This window comes from Eretmochelys imbricata, chromosome 1 (genome assembly GCF_965152235.1).
Source record: "Eretmochelys imbricata isolate rEreImb1 chromosome 1, rEreImb1.hap1, whole genome shotgun sequence".
NCBI lineage: Eukaryota > Metazoa > Chordata > Testudines > Cheloniidae > Eretmochelys > Eretmochelys imbricata.
The window spans coordinates 250,224,143-250,247,950 of record NC_135572.1 but is presented as its reverse complement, the minus strand read 5'-3'; the positions used below and the strand labels follow the sequence as shown (position 1 = coordinate 250,247,950).

General features: G+C 43.7%; 2 protein-coding genes across 6 annotated transcripts in view; one reads left to right on the top strand and one right to left on the bottom strand.

The window, feature by feature from the left end:
• WNK1 (WNK lysine deficient protein kinase 1) overlaps positions 1–21,914 on the top strand; it is a 170,543-nt gene extending 148,629 nt beyond the window's left edge. For 4 of the 5 annotated variants that reach the window (XM_077827393.1, XM_077827384.1, XM_077827375.1 and 1 more), the window contains 4 exons: positions 6,313–6,515; positions 11,081–11,275; positions 18,282–18,469; positions 18,800–21,914. In XM_077827393.1, coding sequence (XP_077683519.1) covers positions 6,313–6,515; positions 11,081–11,275; positions 18,282–18,469; positions 18,800–19,114 — 901 coding nt within the window. In that variant the 3' untranslated portion in view covers positions 19,115–21,914. Of the gene's footprint in view, positions 1–6,312; positions 6,516–11,080; positions 11,276–18,281; positions 18,470–18,799 lie in introns of those variants that run through there. The other variant, XM_077827403.1, reaches the window with a different exon arrangement.
• RAD52 (RAD52 DNA repair protein) overlaps positions 16,107–23,808 on the bottom strand; it is a 47,012-nt gene continuing 39,310 nt past the window's right edge. The window contains exon 12 of the mRNA XM_077827450.1: positions 16,107–17,580. Within this exon, the coding sequence (XP_077683576.1) occupies positions 17,576–17,580 (5 nt within the window). The 3' untranslated portion in view covers positions 16,107–17,575. The remainder of the gene's footprint in view (positions 17,581–23,808) is intronic.

The window sequence follows — 23,808 nt, the reverse complement described above, 5'->3', positions numbered from 1 at the left end:
GAGGTTCCTCAGGAGCTATGGGGCAAAGGATTCTATTCCCGATACTTCCTAATCCCCGAAGCCAAGGGGGGTCTCAGACCCTTTGTAGGTCAGTGAGGACTCAACAAGTTCGTGGTAAAGTTGAAGTTCCACATGTTCTTCCTGGGCACAATTATCCCTTCTCTGGATCCGGGAGACTGGTACGCCGCCCTTGACATGAAAGACGCGTACTTCCATATAGCTATTTGGCCTGCACACAGATGATTCCTACGATTCGTGGTTGAACATAAACATTGTCAATTTACGGTCCTTCCATTCGGCCTCTCAGTAGCCCCCAGAGTGTTCACTAAGTGCATGTCAGTTGTGGCTGCTTTCCTTCATTGGAGGCAGGTGCAGGTATCCCCCTACCTTGATGACTGGCTGCTTAGGGGCCGCACCAGGGGGCAGGTGGACTCTCACATCCGATTGGTCAGATCCACATTTGAGAGACTGGGTCTCCTCCTCAACTTGAACAAGTCAACCTTGTCACTGACCCGAAGAATAGAATTCATTGGGGTGGTGTTAGACTTGGTTCAGGCAAGAGCACTTTTGCCAGAATCCTGATTCCAAGCCATGAGGAACCTCATTCAAGGCCTCAGGCAATACTCGACCGCTACAGCAAAGGGATGCTTGAGTCTCCTCGGCCACATGGCAGCCTGCACTTACGTGACCCGGCACGCCAGACTGAGGCTCAGACCTCTACAGGCATGGCTGCCTTCAGCCTATTGCCTGGGACGCAACAGCCTGAACTCAGTGGTTACAGTGCTGGGGCAGGTGCCAGAGTCCCTTCAGTGGTGGCTCGACCCTCAAATGGTGTGCGAAGGAGTCCCCTTCAACAGCCCTCCTTGTCCCTAGTAATGGATGCATAAGCTCTGGGATGGGGTGTGCATTTGGGAGACCTCCAAAAGCAGGGCCTTCGGTCGCAGGACTAGCTCTACATCCGTAACAACATCAAGGAGCTGAGGACAGTGCGACTAGCATGCCAGACCTTTCAGGCCCGACTACAAGGTCAGTGCATAGCAGTTCTGACTGACAACACCACTGCTATGTTTTACATCAATTACATTACGTTACTTCCTATGTTGGGAAGCCCTCTGGCTGTGGGAGTTTTGCATAGCTCACTCCATTCACTTGGAAGCATCCTATCTACTAGGAGTTCAGAACGTACTGGCGGACCACCTCAGCAGGTCCCTCTGCAATCACGAGTGGTCCATCCGCCCGGATGTCATACACTCCATCTTCCAAAGGTGGGGGTATCATCAGGTCGATCTGTTTGCCACCTGGAGCAACAGAAAGTGCCCAATGTTTGTGGAAGGAGCAGAACACAGCCCAGGCTCAATCACTGACACGTTCCTGCTACCCTGGGGAGGCTGCCTGCTCTATGCCTTTTCCCCCATTCCCTCATCTGTACAAGGTCCTACTTAAGGTCTGCAGGGACGGGGCAGAGATAATTCTGGTGACACCAACGTGGCCTCGACAACATTGGTACACCACGCTCCTGGAACTCAGGGGATGCCCTGATCCGTTACCTCTCCTACCCGACCCATCATTCAGGTCCACAGTCCTCTTCATCACCCCAACCTGCAGTCCCTCCACCTCATGGCTTGGAAGCTTCATGGACGAACCCCATGGTGCTTCTGTGCTCAGAATAGCTAAGGGAGGTCCTACTCGGCAGCAGGAAGCCCTCCACTAGAGCCACATATCTAGCAAAGTGGAAAAGATTTACTTGTTGGTAAAAAGAAAAGGAGTACTTGTGGCACTTTAGAGACTAACCAATTTATTTGAGCATGAGCTTTCGTGAGCTACAGCTCACTTCATTGGATGCATACCGTGGAAACTGCAGCAGACATTATATACACACAGAGATCATGAAACAATACCTCCTCCCACTCTACTGTCCTGCTGGTAATAGCTTATCTAAAGTGATCATCAAGTTGGGGCATTTCCAGCACAAATCCAGGTTTTCTCACCCCCTCACCCCCCCCCCCCCCCCCAAAAACCACACACACACACTCACTATCCTGCTGGTAATAGCTCATCCAAAGTGACCACTCTCCCTACAATGTGCATGGTAATCAAGGTGGGCCATGTCCAGCACAAATCCAGGCTTTCTCACCCCCCCCCCCCTTTTTTTTCCTTTTTTTTCCCGGGGAGACACACACACACACACAAACTCACTCTCCTGCTGGCAATAGCTCATCCAAACTGACCACTCTCCCTACAATGTGCATGGTAATCAAGGTGGGCCATGTCCAGCACAAATCCAGGCTTTCTCACCCCCCCCCTTTTTTTTCCTTTTTTTTCCCGGGGAGACACACACACAAACTCACTCTCCTGCTGGCAATAGCTCATCCAAACTGACCACTCTCCAAGTTTAAATCCAAGTTTAACCAGAACGTCGGGGGGGGGGGGGTAGGAAAAAACAAGGGGAAATAGGCTACCTTGCATAATGACTTAGCCGCTCCCAGTCTCTATTTAAGTCTAAATTAATAGTATCCAATTTGCAAATGAATTCCAATTCAGCAGTTTCTCGCTGGAGTCTGGATTTGAAGTTTTTTTGTTTTAAGATAGCGACCTTCATGTCTGTGATTGCGTGACCAGAGAGATTGAAGTGTTCTCCGACTGGTTTATGAATGTTATAATTCTTGACATCTGATTTGTGTCCATTTATTCTTTTACGTAGAGACTGTCCAGTTTGACCAATGTACATGGCAGAGGGGTATTGCTGGCACATGATGGCATATATCACATTGGTGGATGTGCAGGTGAACGAGCCTCTGATAGTGTGGCTGATGTTATTAGGCCCTGTGATGGTGTCCCCTGAATAGACATGTGGGCACAGTTGGCAACGGGCTTTGTTGCAAGGATAAGTTCCTGGGTTAGTGGTTCTGTTGTGTGGTATGTGGTTGTTGGTGAGTATTTGCTTCAGGTTGCGGGGCTGTCTGTAGGCAAGGACTGGCCTGTCTCCCAAGATTTGTGAGAGTGTTGGGTCATCCTTTAGGATAGGTTGTAGATCCTTAATAATGCGTTGAGGGGTTTTAGTTGGGGGCTGAAGGTGACTGCTAGTGGCGTTCTGTTATTTTCTTTGTTAGGCCTGTCCTGTAGTAGGTGACTTCTGGGAACTCTTCTGGCTCTGTCAATCTGTTTCTTCACTTCCGCAGGTGGGTATTGTAGTTGTAAGAAAGCTTGACAGAGATCTTGTAGGTGTTTGCCTCTGTCTGAGGGGTTGGAGCAAATGCGGTTGTATCGCAGAGCTTGGCTGTAGACGATGGATCGTGTGGTGTGGTCAGGGTGAAAGCTGGAGGCATGTAGGTAGGAATAGCGGTCAGTAGGTTTCCGGTATAGGGTGGTGCTTATGTGACCATTGTTTATTAGCACTGTAGTGTCCAGGAAGTGGATCTCTTGTGTGGATTGGACCAGGCTGAGGTTGGTGGTGGGATTCCTCAAGGGCTTCTTTTCCATGGGTCCAGATGATGATGTCATCAATATAGCGCAAGTAGAGTAGGGGCTTTAGGGGACAAGAGCTGAGGAAGCGTTGTTCTAAATCAGCCATAAAAATGTTGGCATACTGTGGGGCCATGCGGGTACCCATAGCAGTGCTGCTGATCTGAAGGTATACATTGTCCCCAAATGTGTAATAGTTATGGATAAGGACAAAGTCACAAAGTTCAGCCACCAGGTTAGCTATGACATTATCAGGGATAGTGTTCTTGACGTTGTGTGGAATGTTGGTGTAGAGGGCTTCTACATCCATGGTGGCCAGGATGGTGTTATCAGGAAGATCACCGATGGATTGAAGTTTCCTCAGGAGAAAGCCTGGATTTGTGCTGGACATGGCCCACCTTGATTACCATGCACATTGTAGGGAGAGTGATCACTTTGGATGAGCTATTACCAGCAGGAGAGTGAGTTTGTGTGGGGGGGGGCGGAGGGTGAGAACCTGGATTTGTGCTGGAAATGGCCCAACTTGATGATCACTTTAGATAAGCTATTACCAGCAGGACAGTGGTGTGGGAGGAGGTATTGTTTCATGATCTCTGTGTGTATATAATGTCTGCTGCAGTTTCCACGGTATGCATCCGATGAAGTGAGCTGTAGCTCACGAAAGCTCATGCTCAAATAAATTGGTTAGTCTCTAAGGTGCCACAAGTACTCCTTTTCTTTTTGCGAATACAAACACGGCTGTTACTCCGAAACCTGTCATTACTTGTTGGTGTGACTAGCATAGTACACCCCCTCTTCAGGCACCTATGCCTCTTAGCTTAGAGTACCTTCTGCACCTGAAACAGCAAGGCTTGGCAGTATCCTCCATAAAGGTACACTTTGCTGCTATCTTGGCTTTCCACCCAGGTGGAAAATGGTTGGTCGGTTCCTCAAGGGTCTGGAATGGCAACATCCCCAGATCAGACAGCCTGTCCCTGTGTGGGACCTTCCTCTCCAGGCTAATCGGGGGCCCCCATTTGAACCGCCGGCAACTTGTTTCCTTCTCTATCTGTTGTGGAAGGTAGCCTTTCTGGTCGCCATTACATCAGCAAGGAGGGTGTCTGAGTTAAAGGCCTTTACCGCAGACCCACCTTATGTGGTTTTCCACAGGTATAAGATGCAACTCAGACCTTACCCGTCCTTTCTTCCTAAGGTTGTGTCACACTTCCACACCAGTCAGGACATTTTCCTGCCTGCTTTTTATCCTAAGCCTCATGCCAGTAGCCATGAGCAGAGACTGCACTCCCTGGATGTTCGGCGAGCACGAGCCTTCTACATTGAGCACAGGAAGTCAAACCAGTTGTTCATAGCGGTGGCAGACTGGATGAAAGGACTCTGGTCTCATCTCAAAGAATACCTTCCTGGATCACGTCATGCATCCGTATGTGCTATGAGCTGGCAAAAATACCAGCCTTGGCTCTTACAGTACACTCCACAAGGGCTCAGGCTTCATCAGTGGTGTTACTGGCCTAGGTCCTGATACAAGAAATCTGCAGGGCAGCAACTTGGTCCTTAGTACATACAATCACCTCTCATTACGCCATCATTTGGCATGCCAGAGATGATGCAGCTTTCAGCAGAGTGGTGCTCCAGTCAGCAATTCCATAACTCTGACCCCACTGCCTAGGTAGGGCTTCGGAGTCACCTAATTGAAATCGGTATGAACCATCACTTGAAGAAAAAATGGTTACTCATCTTCTTGTAACTGTTCTTTGAGATGTTGCTCATATCCATTCCAAACCCACCCGCCTTCCCCTCTGTAATAGCTCAGTGGTTTGAACATTGGTCTCCTAAACTCAGGGTTGTGAGTTCAATCCTTGAGGGGGCCATTTAGGGATCTGGGGCAAACATTGGGGACTGGTCCTGCTTTGAGCAGGGGGTTGGACTAGATGACCTCCTGAGGTCCCTTCCAACTCTGATATTCTATGATTCTATGAATAACCGGCAAGAAGGAACTGAAGAGGTGCCTGGTCGGCAGAGTGGTATATCAAGCACCATAAAGGCGTCAGTCCAGGGGGCTCCACAGCCGACCCGATGGGTGCTGCTAGGGGAAAAACTTTTCAATGACTGCACGCAGCATGCACGCACCTAATTGGAATGGACATTAGCAACATATTTCAAAGAACTGTTACGAGAAAGTAACTGTATTTTTCTATACACACCCATACTTTTTATGCTCAGTTTTAACTGATACCTCTTGTGTATCACAAGTTGACACAGTCTGGTTCCAAAGTCTCCTTTGAAAATGGAACTTAGGTTCCTAAACTACCTAAGGGCACTTGAAAATGTTATCCCGAGCCCACAGGGATAGGGGTAAAGATGTCAGAGAAAACTGAGCTGCCTGAGTTCTTGTGTTATTTTCTAAGATAGGCTAGACTTGTGCGTGCATGCGCGTGTGTGTGTATTTTTAAGGATAGCTGGCAGTTTTGGATCTTGTACATATAAAACATCAGAAGACTCTGAGACCATACCAAGCCTAGTGGAAATTTCAAAGCCCTCATGTCTGGGAAAGGGAGTGTGAATCTTGCCAGCCCTACAGTGTTTATGCTGAAGCTCCAGACCTTATTGATGATCTACCCTCGCTCCCCTTCCTGGCTTTATCATTACTATGCTATAACAGGCAAACTGTACATCAGAATTCTAGCCAATGTTACAATTTCTATAAGGGGAATGGAGCAAGTGATTTTTGTGTGTGTGTCATGGGCATCCAGCTTGTTAATTGTGGCCAAGATTTTCCACCCTCAGAAAGAAAGCAGTTTAGTGGAGTGGGACAGGACTGTTAAGTTCTTATTCATGCTCTTAACTCTTCAGGCACTATAAAGAGATCCAGGAGCTGCAGAGTCGTCAGAAGCAAGAGATTGAATTGCTGTACACCAAACTGGGAAAGGTTCCCCCTGCAGTAATCATCCCCCCAGCTGCTCCTCTCTCAGGGAGGAGGAGGAGACCTACTAAAGGAAAAGGCAGCAAATCCAGTCGCAGCAGCTCCCAGGGTAATAAGAGCCCTCAGCTGCTAGGTAAGGCACCCTCAGGTTTCGGTACCAATGTGACACGCAGGGCAGATGGTTTATTAGCACCTTTTGATTCTGCCTTAACTCTTTTTACAATAGATCATGGGACACCCTCAACCCACAGATTGATGGGGTGGTTGGTTGAGGTGATCTCTTGCCTGTCTCTGAGGAATCTGACTCACTGAGAGTCTCATCTGGGTTTGTACATCTCACTGTTTTTGCACAGCATATGAGTCTTCTAAGTTCCTCTCAGTCTGGTCTTGAAGAATGGCCTTGTTCTTATAACCCTTACTAATGGTGTTTTGTAGTCTCGCTGGCCACTTTGTTTTTTTTAGTAGGGCTGTCAAGTGATTAAAAAAATTAATCTTGATTAATCGCACTGTTAAACAATAATAGAATACCATTTATTTAAATAGTTTTGGATATTTTCTACATTTTCAAATGTTGATTTCAATTACAACACAGAATACAACGTGCTCACTTTTTACAGTGCTCACTTTATAATTATGGTTACAAATATTTGCACTGTAAAAAACCCCAAAGAAATAGTATTTTTAGTTCACCCAATACAAGTACTATAGTGCAATCTCTTTATCATGAAAATTACACTTACAAGAGTAGAATTGTCCAAAAAATAACTACATTCAAAAATAAAACAATATAAAAGTTAGAGCCTACAAGTCCACTCAGTCCTACTTCTTGTTTAGCCAACCACTCAGATAAACAAGTTTGTTTACATTTGCAGGAGATAATGCTGCCTGCTTCTTGTTTTCAATATCACCTGAAAGTGAGAATAGGCATTTGCATGGCACTTACGTAGCTGGCATTGCAAGATATTTATGTGCCACATGCACTAACGATTCATGTCCCTTCATGCTTCAACCACTGTTCCCTAGGATATGCGTCCATGCTGATAACAGGTTCTGCTTAATAACCATCCAGAGCAGTGAAGACTGATTCATGTTCGTTTTCATCATCTGAGTCAGATGCCACCAGCAGTAAGGTTGATTTTCTTTTTTGGTTGTTCTGGTTCTGTAGTTTCTGCATCAGAGTGTTGCTCTTTTAAGACTTCTGAAAGCATGCTCTACACCTATTCCCTCTCAGGTTTTGGAAGGCACTTCAGATTCTAAAACCTTGGGTCCAGTGCTGTAGCTATCTTTAGAAATCTCACATTGGTACCTTCTTTGTGCTTTGTCAAATCTGCACCCAAGGTCATCACCCAAGACTGCTATAACATGAAATATATGGCAGAATGTGTGTAAAACAGAGTAGGAGACATTCGATTCTCTCCCCAAGGAGTTCAGTCACAAATTTAATTAATGCATTATTTTTTTAACGAGTATCATCAGGATGGAATGGTGGCCAAAGCATGAAGGAACATATGAATGTTCAGCATAACTTGCATGTAAATACCTTGCAATGTTGGCTACAAAAGTGTCATGCGAACGCCTGTTCTCACTTTCAGGTGACGTAAATAAGAAGCTGACAGCATTATCTCCCGCAAATGTAAACTTGTTTGTCTTAGTGATTGTCTGAACAAGAGGTAGGACTGAGTGAACTTTCAGGCTCTAAAGTTTTACACATTGTTTTGTGTTTGAGTGCAGTTATGTAAAAAAATCTACATTTGTAAGTTGCACTTACATGATAGAGATTGCACTACAGTACTTGCATGAGGTGAATTGAAAAATACTATTTCTTCGCCATTTTTACAATGCAAATATTTGTAATAAAAAATAATATAAAGTGAGCACTGTACGCTTTGTATTCTGTTGTAATTGAAATCAATATATTTGAAAATTTAGAAAAAATCCAAAAATATTTAATACATTTCAATTGGTATTCTATTGTTTAACAGTGCAATTAAAACTGTGATTAATCACAATTAATTTTTTAGCGTTAATCATGTGAGTTAACTGCGATTAATCGACAGCCCTAATTTTAAGATTAGAATTCAAATACATTGTCTTTCTTGGAAGAGCATTTTCAAAACCGTAGTTGCACTCTTAATTGATTTTTATAGGTATGCATTCTGTAGAGACCAGTCATAGTGCTTCTGCTGGCAAGAACTGGGGATTCCAGTGTCAAAGGATGAATTCTAAAGCATAGGGAAACAGCCAGGCAAACTTATTTTTAGGAGGACCTCTTGATCCCCTCCTGTTTAATTCCTGCTTGTTCTCGTCACATTTAAAGATGGACTTTCACAGTGGAGCTAAAGTTGCAGTAGACAACTGTACTTGGTGGTATTTCTGTTCCTTTGACTGCTGTTGCAGATGTCTTTTATTTTCTTTTAATAGGTGCTTAACAGCACAGCATCTCGTCTCGATGTTATAATCTCATTTTTGACGTCAGTCTGCTGTGGAAGTGACTGCAGTGTCACAAATTATGCATTTCATATAATTACAGGATTAAATGAGGAAAAAGATGGATTATGAGGGAAGCCATTCTTATTAAAACACACAAGTTTTCCTAACTAACAACAGTAGTCAGAGAAATAGGTCCATGAAAATCAAAGTTCCTTCCCCAGCACATGCGAAAATCCCTCTTAAAACCCCTTGAATGCCATTGAGCACATCAATATGGGAAGGCCAGCGTTGTGCATGGAAATATTTGTTGAAGTGGCTGTTATGTTTTGGCTGCAGAGTCCACAGGACACGGCAGGGCATGTATCTTCAGCAAGTGAATTTTCTTTCCACAAACTGCATCAGTGATCTTTGTGAAATGGGTTCGTGGTGCACCGAGCAATTTTCGCATTACTTGGCCTGCCTGTTAGTATCTCAGTGCGAAGACCAAGGATTGAATGGAAGTTCAGTATCCATTGTCCATTTTACTGACAGAAGAAGTGCCTCCAGGTCAAGGTTGTAGTGCACTGGCAGGGTATTTTGGGAAAGCTTGCACTGTCTATATCTCTTTTGTGGATAAGTAGGATTTTTCAATCTCCAGTGCTGTCAGCTTCTCACATGATAACACCAAACTATTTTTTTTAAAAGATCAGATTTATAGATGACACTCCCAAAGACTTGTTTAAATATTTCACTATTCTAAGAATGAGATGCAAAAATCCCTGCTGTCATATCTTCTCTGGGGAGTGTTATGTGAGCGGTGTATTCTGATGTAAAGGGCTCACAGAACAGAAGATGAATCTCCATACCAATGAATGAGCTATGTCAGAGTTCCCTGCCCACTCTGAACTGTAGGGTACATATGTAGGGACCTGCATGAAAGACCCCCTAAGCTTATGTTCCACCAGCTTAGGTTAAAAACTTCCCCAAGGCACAAATTCCTTTCCTTGTCCTTGGACAGTATTGCTGCCACCACCAAGTGATTTAAACAAACATTCAGGGAGGGGCCACTTGGAGCCCTACCTCCTGCAAAATATCCCCCCAAACCCCTTCATCCCCTTTCCTGGGGAGGCTTGAGAATAATATATCAGACAAGAGATTAACAAAGTGAGCACATACCAAATCCCTGGTTTTTAGGACACTTAAAATCAATCAGGTTCTTAAAGAAGAATTTTATAAAAAAAAAAAAAGGAAAAGAATCACTCCTGCAAAATCAGGATGGAAGGTAACTTTACAGGGTAAATAAAAAGATTGAAAACACAGAGGACTCCCCTTTGGATACTGCTTCCCAGTTACAAAACACAGGAATAAAACTTCCTCTTAGTATAGGGAAAATTCACACACTAAAACAAAAGATAATCTAACACATTTCCTTGCTATTACTTAGAATTCCTGTAATTTTAGATGTATCAGTTCAGGATCTTTTTAGGAGCTGGGTCTCTCTTTGTCCGGAGAGGGAACAAAACAAAAAGCACAAACAAAACTTCCCCCGTAGATTTGAAAGTACCTTCTTTCCCCCATTGGTCCTTCTGGTCAGGTGCCAAGTAGGTTAATTGAACTGATGAACCCCTTACACATAAGTGATTCTGTACCTCTGGCCAGGAGGGATTTGATGTTACTGCATACATAAAGGTTGTTACCCTTCCCTTTATATTTATGACAAGCTAAAACTACTGTAAAGCAGTCTTTTTGCTTTCAAAACAAGATTCTCAGTAATAGACTGGCATCTGTCAAAGTAATGATACCTTTTCTCCTCATGCTCCGTCACCTGCACTGCTTAATTCTGCTCTTACGTGCAATGGATGAGCTATCTTGACACATAGTGAGGCAGAACAGGGCTGTAATTAGAGGCCTTTCTAAAAACCAGTTATTCCAAATTCCACTTCTGGCTCCTTTTTCAGCAATGGCAAAGTCACCTCTGTAGCCTTGGTAAGGCATGATAATCTAGATATAAGAATCCTTGTAAAAGGATAAAGGCCCTTTCCTTGGGTTTTCCTGCTGATCGTACAGTCTCAGCATTTCTCCCTTATCACTCCTACAAGTTCCTCCCAGTGATGGATTTTAGTTCTAATTTACTCACTGCAGATTTTTCCTGCTAAAACTCCCAAGCATTCATCAGCTCTAGACACACTTCCTTCTGTCCAATGGGAACAGTAGAAAAGCCTCTGAGGTGAAGTGGGGAAGCTGAATATCTATATTGTCCCGTGTCCTGATTCTTATTTCTTTTTATAGGTAACCTGTCTTCTCAGAGTGCCCCTTCAGTCTTGCCCCCCCAGCAGACCCTTCATCCTCCTGGAAACGTCCCAGAGACTGGACAAAACCATCTGTTACAGCCCCTTAAACCATCTCCTTCTAGTGAGAATCTCTACTCTGCCTTTACCAGTGATGGTGCTATTTCGGTACCAAGCCTTTCTGCACCAGGCCAAGGTAAGAACTTCTATGGAATTAATGCTAAGTCTTATACCAGGGAGTTCTCAGCCTCAAAATACAGTGGATTGACTTCAGGGTATGGCCTGTGCTTAGAGACTGATCAGGGTGTTAGTCTGTCTCTTTGTGAGGCCTAGCACACTATTTGCAGTTAGATTTCTAAGTTTTCAGGTTGGGAAAATTAGAGGTGAGGTAATAAAGGGGTAACATACTGCCCCTTCTGCTCTAATGGCGGCACTGAAAGGTTAGAGAAACCTGAAGAGGGTGAAAAAAATCCTTCAGAAAATGCAGCTAACTCTGCAGTTATATTGGCCAAAAAATTCTGGGGATAGGGATGTAAAATATGAGCGCACAGTGGAAGGGGGTAGTTAATAGCACTCTTTTCCTTGTAGCCCTCAGACTGGGCATTTATCCTTCTGCTAAGCTATTAGAGCTTTAACTAGTCTCTGGAAGGCTCTGCTTGGTATTTGGGGGCCTCCTTTCTTCCACTCATTAGGGATTGTTGGTCTATTTGTGTATTCCTTTATTCATTTCTGTGATTCACAATTGTTCGATTTTTCCCTATAAGCTATTTTACAAATATTTTATATTTGTAAATGTTCCCATGAGACTAGTTGAATGCAGCAGTGTCAAGAAGCTGCTGGTGTGTTTTGTCTGAATTACAGTGTGGAGTAAAATGTAGACATTGATAGGAAAAAAAAAGATCAACAAGCAAAAGAATGGAAGATGGAAAGCCGCTCCTTCAGAAACTTTTCATTCTGAGGATTCTCTTCCCCTTCTCCACTAACCTGTTTCGGAAATATTGGGGCTACTAATCTGTAACTTCCTGTGTCCTGAGGTTGTGCAGTGTCTTATGTAATTGAGAGAATGCCTTTGCCAGGATTTAGACTCACCTGTGGAGTGCAGCCTTATTCCTAATGGATTAGGTATTGGAAGGTAGCACTGTTTTAGTAAAAAAACAAACAAATTTGACCTATGAGTGGAGGAAGAGTCCTTGTTCCTTGTACTGTGTACATATCCCCTACTCCACGTCTTGAGGCTTGTTCTTGTGTGCTGTGTTACTGCATTTCACCCATCCAACCTCAAGTTGCTAACATCTTGTAGTTGTGTTCTGTCTCTTCTCCTCTCCTTTCTCTGTTCTTCCCTCTTGTTTTATCACAGGCTGTGCGAAGTTTAACTGTGCATCTGAGCAGGTGACGTTCAAGCCTGGTGGCAGGAGGACCCGATTTCTGAGTACGCCCTGCTTGGCTCTTTGTGTGTAACACCTTTACTCCTTTGTCTTTGTTTTTTTTTTTTCTGCTGCTCGGATCTGATGTCTCATGCAGCCCATTCTCTTCTGCCTCTTTGTATTCCCTCCACTTCATGGCTCTGCTTAACTGCTCTTAATACACCTTAGAAGTTTGGGTTCTCATGTTAAGTGTCCTGTTTAATATAGCCCTTAACAAGGGCCAAATAACTTAGATAAACTTTTAGGAAAACTTGTCTGTGGGAAATAGTGATCTTCAAGGAATTAGCAGAGAATATGGGGAGGGAATCACAAGGTATATGAATATATGGGCTTTTCTTTATGGTTTGACTTAAGATTGTTACAGACAGTACTTGTTGACACCTGAGAGACTTCTGGAGAGAAAGTCTGCTTCTCCTCAGTAGCACTGACAAGGTGGCAGTGAGAGATGGCTGCCCATTCCAAATTATAGCAATGGGGGTATATGGTGTGTGCTGTCTTTCCTAATAGGACAAAGTAGCTGCCTTAATGAAAATGTTAAATTTGTATGGCTTCCTTCTACAACACATCTCCCTGTAGGGTGGGTAAATCTCTGCATGCTGTTCCCAGAAGTGCTCTGGGTAAATCCTGAGGTAATCAGAATTGCCTTTCTCATAATCACTGAGTAACTAGTGACTAAAACTGGCACTGTTTAAAGGTATTAGTCATGTGTGACAGGAACACTAAGGCCAAATGATCACATTCCATATTAGTAGCCAAGGGAGCTATGTTCAGAAAGGACTCTTCATATTGAGGACTGGAGCCGATTAAACATGCCATAGGTAGAGGGGTTGTGGTGAGATGAAACTCCTCAAAACACCTCTTTCTTTCCACCCCACAAAAAATACTCCACATCCTTCTTATTTAAGGCCATTCCAGTTGTCCTAGCAAGCTAGTTCAAGTTTAAAAGTGGAGGGGGCAGGGAGATAATAGGATGGGGTTTTGACCTATGAGCCTCAAACTTCTGATGTGGTTATTTGAAGTGTTTAAATGCATGGGCTAAGGCTTCAAAAACGATGCTTTTTTCCTGGGAGTGATACAAAATACCACTATGCTTCCAGTGTAGACAGGACCTTTGAATGCTGTGACACTCCTTCTCTTCTTCCCCCCCCCCCCCAAATCATTGGTACGTGAGAGCTGGAAGCCCTATGAAATGGTCTTCATTTGCCCCATTTCACACAACTTCCACAGACTTTCGCATTTGTCCTCCTACAGCAAGCAGCAGCTCAGCTGGGCTAGGGATCTTTGTGGATGAACTCCAATGAACAAAGCAACAGTTACAGAGCAAGCCTTCTACAGAGACAGCTGCAATGGAACTGACTAAATTATCCTCTTTATATTGAGAGGAGGGTGAGAAGAGTTCTTAATTGTTGAGTTTTTCAGCAATACTTTAAACCCTGCCATAAACAAATTCCCAATATTGGGACTAAATGCACCATTAGTGCATAATTGCTTGTGTAACTTTTCTCCTCTCCCTGCTGCTTGGCCTCCAAACCACACAGCTTTAAAAGCTTTGAGCAGGTAGATTAAGGTATTGAAGGGATGTGTAAAGAATGTCCATTTGGATTTGCAAGTTTTATAGTTTCTTTTCCTGGAAGAAGTTAAATTCTTAGAAAATCTGGGAAAGCATATATTTTAGTCTTCCCTATGCCTTTTTTGGGAGGGTAATGTAAAGAACAGTAGGGGTGTCACTCTTTCACTCTCAGCCTCTGAGATTGGCATTGTGAGCTGGATGTACTCATCGTTACTGCTTTTTTACGCGTTAGTGTACCGCTAGCTTGTCACAACCTCAGTCCAGCTGTCAGTCCTCTTGAGGCAAACTATAAAGCCTCTCCTGAGAAGCAAGTACCATGCTGTGGTGGGATGGATTGTTTTCTCTTCTGAAATTTGACATTGGTGGATGGACTTTCTGAAAGGTTTATTGTAGCTGTCCTGTAAAAGTGGGTAATGCTTCCGATAGCGCAGCTTGGCTTGAATGCTCAGTTTGTTTACAGGTTGCTTGCTTCCTGGAATCTGATATGCTGCCTCAGCCACTTCTGGAGGGTGGGGGAAAGACACCTAGTTAGAAACGGCAATGAAGAGGAAACAGTGCATTGATCAATAACATGCTTTTAACTATGCAGCTGGAGGAGCTGATTGGTACAGGCCCAGTAGGGGTATCTGTAACTGTTGCACTAACATTTTAGAAAAGATGCAAGGGGGATGTAGTAACAGATGGTGAGAGTACATGATCCACGCTTGGATCCTCCGAGTACCCCACAAATTCTCAGACCGATGAAAGCCATGAGGGACACTTCACCTTTCCAGATAGAGGTGGGAGGTTTTGGTTTTTTTTTGGCTGTTGCTCTTGTGGTAAACAGCCAGTGATTGAGATGTACCAGCTCTAAACATCAGCACATCCCTAACATTCTTAAGATACCACTAGATTTCAGAGAACTATTGGAGAACAAACATATTAGTCTCTTTTTGTGTGAGTACAAATGGTGAAACACTGTTTTGTGGTCTGGGTATTTCCATAGAACATCCCACTGGGCTCTCAATGTAACTGCAGCCAGTGGCAGTGTCCAGCTGTACAGTCTCCTCTTTCTCATTGGGCTTTGTGTGCTGTTTGCTGATATTAAACACTTCTCACTGTTTCTCTTATTTTAACAAATTACTCTTTCTTTGTGCTTCAGGGAAGATGGTGAAAAAAGTCTGTCCTTGCAACCAGCTCTGTAGTAATTATCTTATTTCTGTTATTTCTGGTCCCTGTTGATGAGGTTTCCCTCTGATCAGTGAAGCCTAACCTCTGTGAATCTGTCTCCAGCACAGCATCTGTCTCTGTCTCGGTTATCCCCTCTAACATGTGTTCCTTTGCTAACATGTTAATAGATTCTGGCTGCCTATTCATTTTTGCAGACTAGTGGGAAATTAACTGCTGCTCAGTACTGTAGAGGCTTGCAGGCCCTCAGCTTAGCTGTGGAACTCCTTGCTGATTGGTAATGATAGTGAACTGTGAAGTAGGATCAGTTGCACACAGCGCTGCTGAGGTGCTAAAATTACCCCTTTGTGCAGCAGGATTTGCTTGTAATGACTATGCTGAAGGGGTTTGCCTAGTCTTGTCTCCTGATTCCATTGCAGAGACTCCTTCAAGATCTTAAAGGGTAAGGATAAGCCATTAAATGGCTTCAACATGTGCCCCCAAAACAGGAACAGTTTAGATATGCCTAATCTAAGTGTGCTGGTATTATCTAAGATTATCTTTGAGGGTGGGTGCTCAAGCTGGTTTCCAAGGGAGGAAATAAAAGGGGGCAGAGAATGAAAGCATGATGGAGTAATAGGCTGAGAGGAGAAGTCTGTTTTCATTTCAAATCCTTCATTATGTCACCAGACAAGAAACTGGGACGTTTGCTGTGGCTGAGCAGGACTGGAGAAGGTTGTTTCCATTGAATGCCATGAATCTAAGCACTCCCCTTTCAGACTCTTCTGGATGGCTCTAGATTTGGATTAGAGCAGAATAACCAACTTCTGAAATTTAAAATCCCTGAGAATGTTTAATAAGATGCTGTTGATAAGAAATGAGCCCTGTATTATTATTTATTATTAGCTCATGTTTTACAGCACAGGTTAATCCTACTCTGTCCCTGCTGTGAGGCTGAGACAGGTGCTCCTAAATTAACAAAATCACTTCGTAGACAACAGAAACTACTCAAAGCAAGCATTTCAAAATGTTTGTAAATCCCATTGCACATTTACAGGGGAATACGCACTCTGGTATCTCTTGACTAAATGTGCCTCTCTCTCCTAAACCCGTGTCTGTGGATTATCATGGATACATCAGGGTATGAGCTGTAATTCCAGACCAAAATGTAACTGGGTATACAATATATAAATGTATTGAGCAGGAGGGTGCAGATGACTGGCCATCAGGAAGGGGTTGAGAGGTGCTGTTCCTGCATGAACTCTTGACTATGGAATGTGGTGATCTTGCTGTCTGTTTTGGTACCTCCTCTTCAGTACCTTTTGCTTTGTCACTCTTGCCTGTTTATATGGGTTTCAACTTCACCCTTTCACTTGCTTTGCTGCCTTGTCAGATAATTGTTCCAGGTCTCTTTCACATTACACATGCTTGAAATTCTCATTGTTCGATCACATTTTCCTTAGCACACTACCCGGTATGGTTCTCTTACTCTGTTCCTTTTGAACTCCCACCACATATGTTTGTGAGAGGCCCTCCGTTCTCTTCCCCTTCATCTGTATTGCTGCATGGGGCTCCTTGCTCCTAATGATTACACCCCTATTATTAGGTACTATAGGTGGGGAGAGGGTTTCATGTTTTCTAGGCAGTGCTGGGAGAGGGGATAGCATTACTCACTCCAGTAGCACATTGCTCAGTTGCTACAGGTAATAAGTATGTTGTCTGTCTTTTTCAATATCGTAACAAGAGCCATTCCAGCCGAGATTTGGAGAGGTTGATGTTCTTTCCAGGTATGAGGGTCCTGAAGAGAGATGTCTAGGGAAGTGAGTAACAGAGAGCCACTTCATTTGTTTCAGTTGGTGGTTTTGGCTTCTAGCTTTGTTGAGTAGTGAGATGGTGATTTCGCCCATGAGGTTTTTGATGATTTTTGTCAGACATATCCGTTCAGCACACCTGGGTTATCCCAGATGCTGTCCCTGTTGTAACCTTAGTAGCAAGCCAGCGATAATTGTTGTGCAAGCCTCTTAACTCTGGTTGAGAGGCAGGTGTCCAAGGTATGCAGATACAGCACTGGTGAGCATCTTCCCTGTATTTTGAGGAAGAACGGTTCTTCTTTGAGTGCTGGACCCTATGTGCATTCCACTGGGGTAGACATGCGCACCATGGGCTCATGCGCCTGAGACTGGAGAGTTCTTGCGAGTAGTGTCCATTGAGCTGCACCTGTGCCTCTGCTCTCTTCATGATCTGCACCCTGTGTATAAGAGACTGGCAGACTGACTGCCTGCCTCTCTGGTTCATTTTTACTGCTACAGGGCTGGAGCTGGAATCCTCCACAGTGTCCAGAGTTTCTCCTTTCTCTTCATCCTGTAAATATATTCAAAGTTACATTATTCTTAGGGTTTTTTTTAGTGTTTTTGAGAGTTATATTTAGCTAGTGTTTAGAATCCCCACCCTGGGGAAGCTTCTTGGCATGGGACGGGCTTACACCCAGACCTCTGCCTTTCATCCAGATGTTCTCTTCACGTAATCTGGGTTCCTGGTACATTCGGCATCCTGTGGAGTGGAGCTCATTGGGTTACAGAGCAGCCAACCTGTACTGCTGCTTACTCGGCGTTCTGTATCATACGGGCAGAGTTGGAAATGAACTGGGCGCAAACAGTAGTTGCTACTTACTCGTTTTTTAAAAAATGTGGTGCCAGGGGAAGGAAGCATTTGTTCATCACGAGTACTGCCGCTTAATATGAAACCCAGTCTTCCCTCCTCCCTCATTGCCAAAAGAGGAGCCTGGTGTGGGCAGCAGCCGCTCAATTCCTACACAGCTGCTGCTTGCAGCACTTCTTGGAAAACACACACATCTACAAAATACTTTTCTAATCTGAGAGACTAGCTAAATGAGGCCTTGTAAATTCCCCCTTCAACATGTCCAAGAATCGAAATGTAGAATTCATGTGCATGGCTTTTTAACTCTTGCTCCGTACTGTTCCACCATTGTCATGGTTCCTAAACTTCGTAGAAAACTAGCTGTAACCTGGCTCTTGATTCTGCTGTTGTCTTTGTACTTTTAGGGACCAGCAGCACTACCACAGTTGGGGGTACAGTGAACAGCCAGGCACCCCAATCTCAGCCTCCTGCCATAACTTCCAGCCGGAAAGGGACTTTCACAGATGACCTGCACAAGTTGGTAGACAACTGGGCCCGTGATGCTATGAACCTCTCAGGAAGGAGAGGTGGCAAGGGGCATAGCAACTATGAGGTAAGAGATTTCTCCCCTTTATTTCCCTCTTGAACATGCATGGATGGAGAGCTGTCACTGCTAACATAACTCGTTGTCTCAGTGTCAAAACACATATAAAGAAGAGTTTCCATGTAGCCAGGCCAAACTAGTGCTCTAGGAGGGAATGAGCCATAGCTTACATGTGGAGGGCTCCTACCACCTGTTCTGTCAGGCTCTAGAGCGAGGAAGATCATGATATCTTTTGAGAAGCACCCATTTAACTCAGTTACATGGAAGGGGCTGTGGATGGAGGGGAACTGCTTCAGCCACACTTAAATAACTTCTCTTTGGGGCTGGGTTTTCTTTCAGGGCCCTGGAATGGCAAGAAAGTTCTCAGCACCAGGCCAGCTATGTATTTCTATGTCGTCCTCCCTGGGTGCTACGCCTATCTCTGCAGCATCAGCTACCTCTCTAGGTCACTTCACAAAGGCTATGTGCCCTCCACAGCAGTACGGTTACCCAACAGCACCCTTTGCAGCTCCCTGGAGTGGGACAGGTAGTCCAGCACAACAACCCCTTGGTCAATTCCAGCCTGTAGGAGCTGCCTCTTTGCAAAGCTTCAACATCAGCAACTTGCAGAAATCCATCAGCAACCCCCCAGGCTCCAACCTGCGGACCACTTAGCCAGACCCAGACTCTGCTGTGTAGAACTTGGGACAGGAGATGGGGAGGGAATTAGGGCCCTGTATCAACTACTAGTGCTGCACTGAACTGGCTATTTCTGCCAGAATGGGAATGAGCTTCCCTTTTCCAACCATTGCTGTCAGCTCTCGGTAAGGAGAGTTTCCCCATTTCTGAAGGGGGAGGAGGGTGATGGGCACGAACACTCCTGCTCTTGTATAAGATGAGCAATGAAGATAGAAGTCACTGGATCAATGTGCTCTCACTGTAAAAGTACTTCGGTTTGAGTCTGAATCCACATGTGCTGAGATGGGAGAGTTTAGTCTTAGCATGAGGTTTTAACACACTTCTCATCTTCCCTGAAGAATCAAGGTCAGGAGAGAAGCTATCCAAATCTCCCTCTTCTCCCCAAACAATCATCCTTACCTCCTGAGTGGTAAGGCACATAAATGGACTTGCAGTGCAGCCCATGCTTGAGAGATAGGTCATTACTGCTTTAAGTAAAAGATATTAACAGCTTTGACTGCAGCATTAGAGCAATTTAAATTGTTTAAAAATAAATTTTAAAAAGTTCCCTGCGGACATGTACTTACCATCAGTTTTGATGTGGAAACACTGTGATATATATGTTGTTGGACAACAGTAGTTTAAAAATGAGTGGAAAATAGAGGGTTAAAAAAAGTTAAAAAGAAAAAATGGAAAAAAAGCTAGCTATATCCTATACTTATTGGAGACACTTTAACTTTTTCCTTTGTATTTTCATTGTATTAGATAAATGTGAATGTAAAATTGTATAAATTAATGTACTTGAATACTTGTCTGTTCTCCCAGTATGCTTGCTGGATATTTTAGTGCCTTGGACTTTTATTGCTTCTGCAGTTAGCATCACTTCCTCAGCAGGTCCCAGCTGGTCAGAGCAAGTTAAGGGAAGAATGGACTATTTTGTACCTAGTGACTGAGATACCAAAGGGTTAACTATATATAAAATCAAAGTTACAGTATGACTATATATATTATGTTAAATTGTGTATATATATATAGTCACACTGTAACTTGGATAGGATAGGTGTTGGAAGGAGGGAGAGCCATTGAGGCTGAGGTTGGAACAGAGCTTTGGGTGGTGGGGAAACCTGTCCATGTTGACAGAGTAAGCAGTTGATGGCACAATGCTAGTGTAACAAGGGGTGATAGGCAGAAGTGATGGAGGGGGAAGAGGAAGCTCAAGTGAAACTAACAGATACTTCCTAGAGCCTTAAGAAGGCTGGATCAGAACAGAGGATGGGAAGAAAGTGCATATTTTGGAAAAGTTCAACTTTAATGGTGTTTTGACTATTAAGCTGTGACATGGAAAGTGGCTAGGTGAGGGTGTGTATGGAGGTGGAGCCATTACCCTTAGGGGGATGGAGTTATCTGCTGGGATTGCTTTTCTTACCCTTTTTTATCCATTCGTGCTAGGAGTAGACTTTCCTGGTGCGATGTCCATTGCCGGCAATGGATGCACTCGAAACAGCCGGCATCAAGGAATTCCCTGTTTTAAGCATGCAGAGGACTTATTATTTTGTTCACTCTAAAGAATTTAAACTGGTACCAGGACCATAACTAACTGTGCCATCTTTTAGTAGCTGTATTGTACCTTCTACTTCTCAACTCATTTTCCCTTTTTCATACTGAAAAATACTGGTTCCCTGTTCAATGTAATAATACTGCAATCAACCAGTATTACTCTGTAGTGCTGCAACAAGCTGTGAAGGGTCAAAGTACTGCTTCCTGGTACTTGGGAGTAGCTCAGTGGTGTCCTGGAAGTGTCTGCACCAAGGAAATCTTACTCACATGAATTTTCTGTGAGCACTGCTCCCTTGTTGGGGGGTCTTACTAGGGAATTTATACTTTCTGTGGATGTTTTGCTCTTGTCTCTAAAAACAAATGCACAAGATGTGTTTCTTTCCCTTCACCTGGTTTTGATGTTTACAGCAGCTTTATCAGCCAGGTTACCACTGGCATATATAGGGTGGAAATGAAGAGTCTGAGGTTGGAGACTAGTGGCAAGGTGGCTGGGTTCTAACAGTTTCTCAGTAGATTTTTTTTTTAAAAAAAAATTCTTGGCAAATAACACAGGCGCTATAGAACCACAGAATGAGAGAAAAGATCTCACCGTTGTGTGTGTGGTTGGAAGAGAATGTCTGCTGGTAAAATGAATCAGAAAGCCTCTGCTTTCTGGTTAAAATGACTGGAGAGGAGGCTCCTGAATACACCAAGTATGGGTAGGGAAAACAATGCTCTGTGTAATGGAGTAATTGTACGGCTGAAGCAGTAACAGGAGTCGGGCAACACTTCGTGGCAGAAGAACTGATCGGCTGAATGCAGCACATGGTTATTTAATTATTTTGATTTAATAGTTTGAGGTCGGTTTTTCACTTAATGTTATGCAAGAAGTGGTTTTATTTACCATTGATTTCCCTCCTGTGGATGAAATAACTGAAGTCTAGAGGAATAAACTAATGCTACTGAACTGTTAAATTATTTTGTGTTAATATTACACTTTGAGTACCTTTTTTCCACAAATCTGTTTCTGAATTACAAATGTTTTCTTTACATTATTTAACAATGTACACTGTAAAAAACAAAAATACACACAAATAAAATGAATTCAAACGTTAGGCTTCTGTGGCCGTAGTTAATTGTATGTTTTGCACTAAATCCAGGCATTGCGCTTCTTGTACGATTGCGCTTTGTGCTGCAGTTTGTTACCTTTGTAGAATATTTAATGAAATCATTCAAATAAACCAAACCTGCTTTTGTTGAACTGTGGGTTTTCATTTTCAGCTGGTTCCCACTTCTCCTTTCTCCTGTCACCTGGAGTATTTATTTAGCTGTAGATGGGCTCCTGTTACCTCGCCATTAGGGCAGTTTGCCACAGGAAAGTACTAAAACCCACTCTGAGACTAAACCTCTCAAAAGCAGTGATCAGTAATACTATCTGCCCTTTAACTGACCAAAGATTCTCCAAGTAGTATGGAACAATAAGTAGACACAGAAAATAGTTTCCACAAAATCTGAATAAACTTTGAGGGGGCAAAGGCTAATTCATTTTTTTGACCTGCAGCAATGAGAATCTCTCTCCTGGTGTGGTTTTCTTAGGTTATACTCATTCATAACTTTTGAGAACTGGCAACTTTCCCAGTTTTCTGTAAATTGGATACTAGCTAATATCTAAAGGTTTTATGCTGCCTCTTGGTATTTCTATACCAAAGAGGAGTCTATATCTGCTGAAAAGAGGTTTTTCCCACATGCTCAGGGTCTAACTGATCCACCAAATTTAGAGTCAGGAAGGAATTTTCCCTGGGTCAGACTGGCAGAGACCCTGGGGGGCTTTTTGCCTTCCTCTGCAGCATGGGGCATGGGTCACTTGCAGATTTAAACTAGTGCAAAGGGTGGATTCTCTGTAACTTGGAAGTCTTTAAAACCAGGATTTGTGGACTTCAGTAACTTGGTTAGAGGTCTGTTATAGAAGTGGGTAGGTGAGGTTGTGTGGCTTGCAATATGCAAGTGGTCAGACTAAATGTTCATGATGGTCTCTTTTGACCTTAAAGTCTATGAATCTGAAAAATCTCCTTTCGGCAGTTGTTTTTGCTCTTCTTTCTCTGCTGTGCCCCTCCCCATCCTTCTCCCTAGAAACAGGATGTCTTTCAGCAATGGGGAGAGAGGAAACTTACTGGAACAGAGCCCGGAATGATTCTATACCAAAAACTTCTGGCTACTGCCAAAAGGCATATGCTTTTTTTTCTTGTTCAAGGAGCCATTGTGGGAGCTAAGCTGACAATATGCTGACTCATTCGCAGTCTCACTGCAGTTGTCCTTGAGGCCCTGAGTTAGGTGGGCTTTTCAGTGACTTGATCCAGAAGAGGCGTGGTTAATCAAGATTTGTCTCATGGAGCGACTTTGGTTCTGGAAAGCTTCTTTGGCTTTCTAAATATTCATTTTTAACCATTAGTGTATTTCCTTTTAAAACTGCTTCTGTTTTGATTCATACCACCACAAACTGTGGTCATGTAAGAACTCAAATCAAGTAAGTGGAAGTCTTGTGAATACGTGCTGAAAGTCCTGTGAGGAGCAAGGTGTACAGGTAGTTCAGTGAGATGGGACACTTCCCTCCATATCTGCATCACAACACTGCCCCTGTATTGTGCCCAGGGTCAGACCACAGTTGCAGGAGCCTGGTCCTTACTCTGTTGAACTGCTATGACCACAATATTCCTTGGCTAATCTTGCGCTGCCTACATGTACCCTCTGCAAGTTCCCTTTCTAACAAAGTGCTGTCTTATTTCAACAGTGTGGGTGTGTGAACTCACTATTGTCAAATACTGAGATTTTTTTTGTTGTTGATAGGCATTCTCCTCTCAGAACTGTGGTGATCCCAGAAAGGCTGCAGTAGTGAACTGCTAAATAAGACTGGTCAACTTCAGCTGTACTTGGAGGGTTTTATGAATTCTCTGTAGACATACTGCTAACTACAAAAGCTCCAGAACTAGCTGAATTTTCTAGGAAGATGTGTTGGATGTGAGAGCTTCTGCCAGTAAAGTGTAGGCTACTGAGGACATTTACCTGTACTCACTCCTACAGCTAGTTTCCTGCTGGAAACTTACTGCTTTTGAGAGGTAGGAAGTATATGTGTGGGAGAAAACCATGAGTATGCGTAG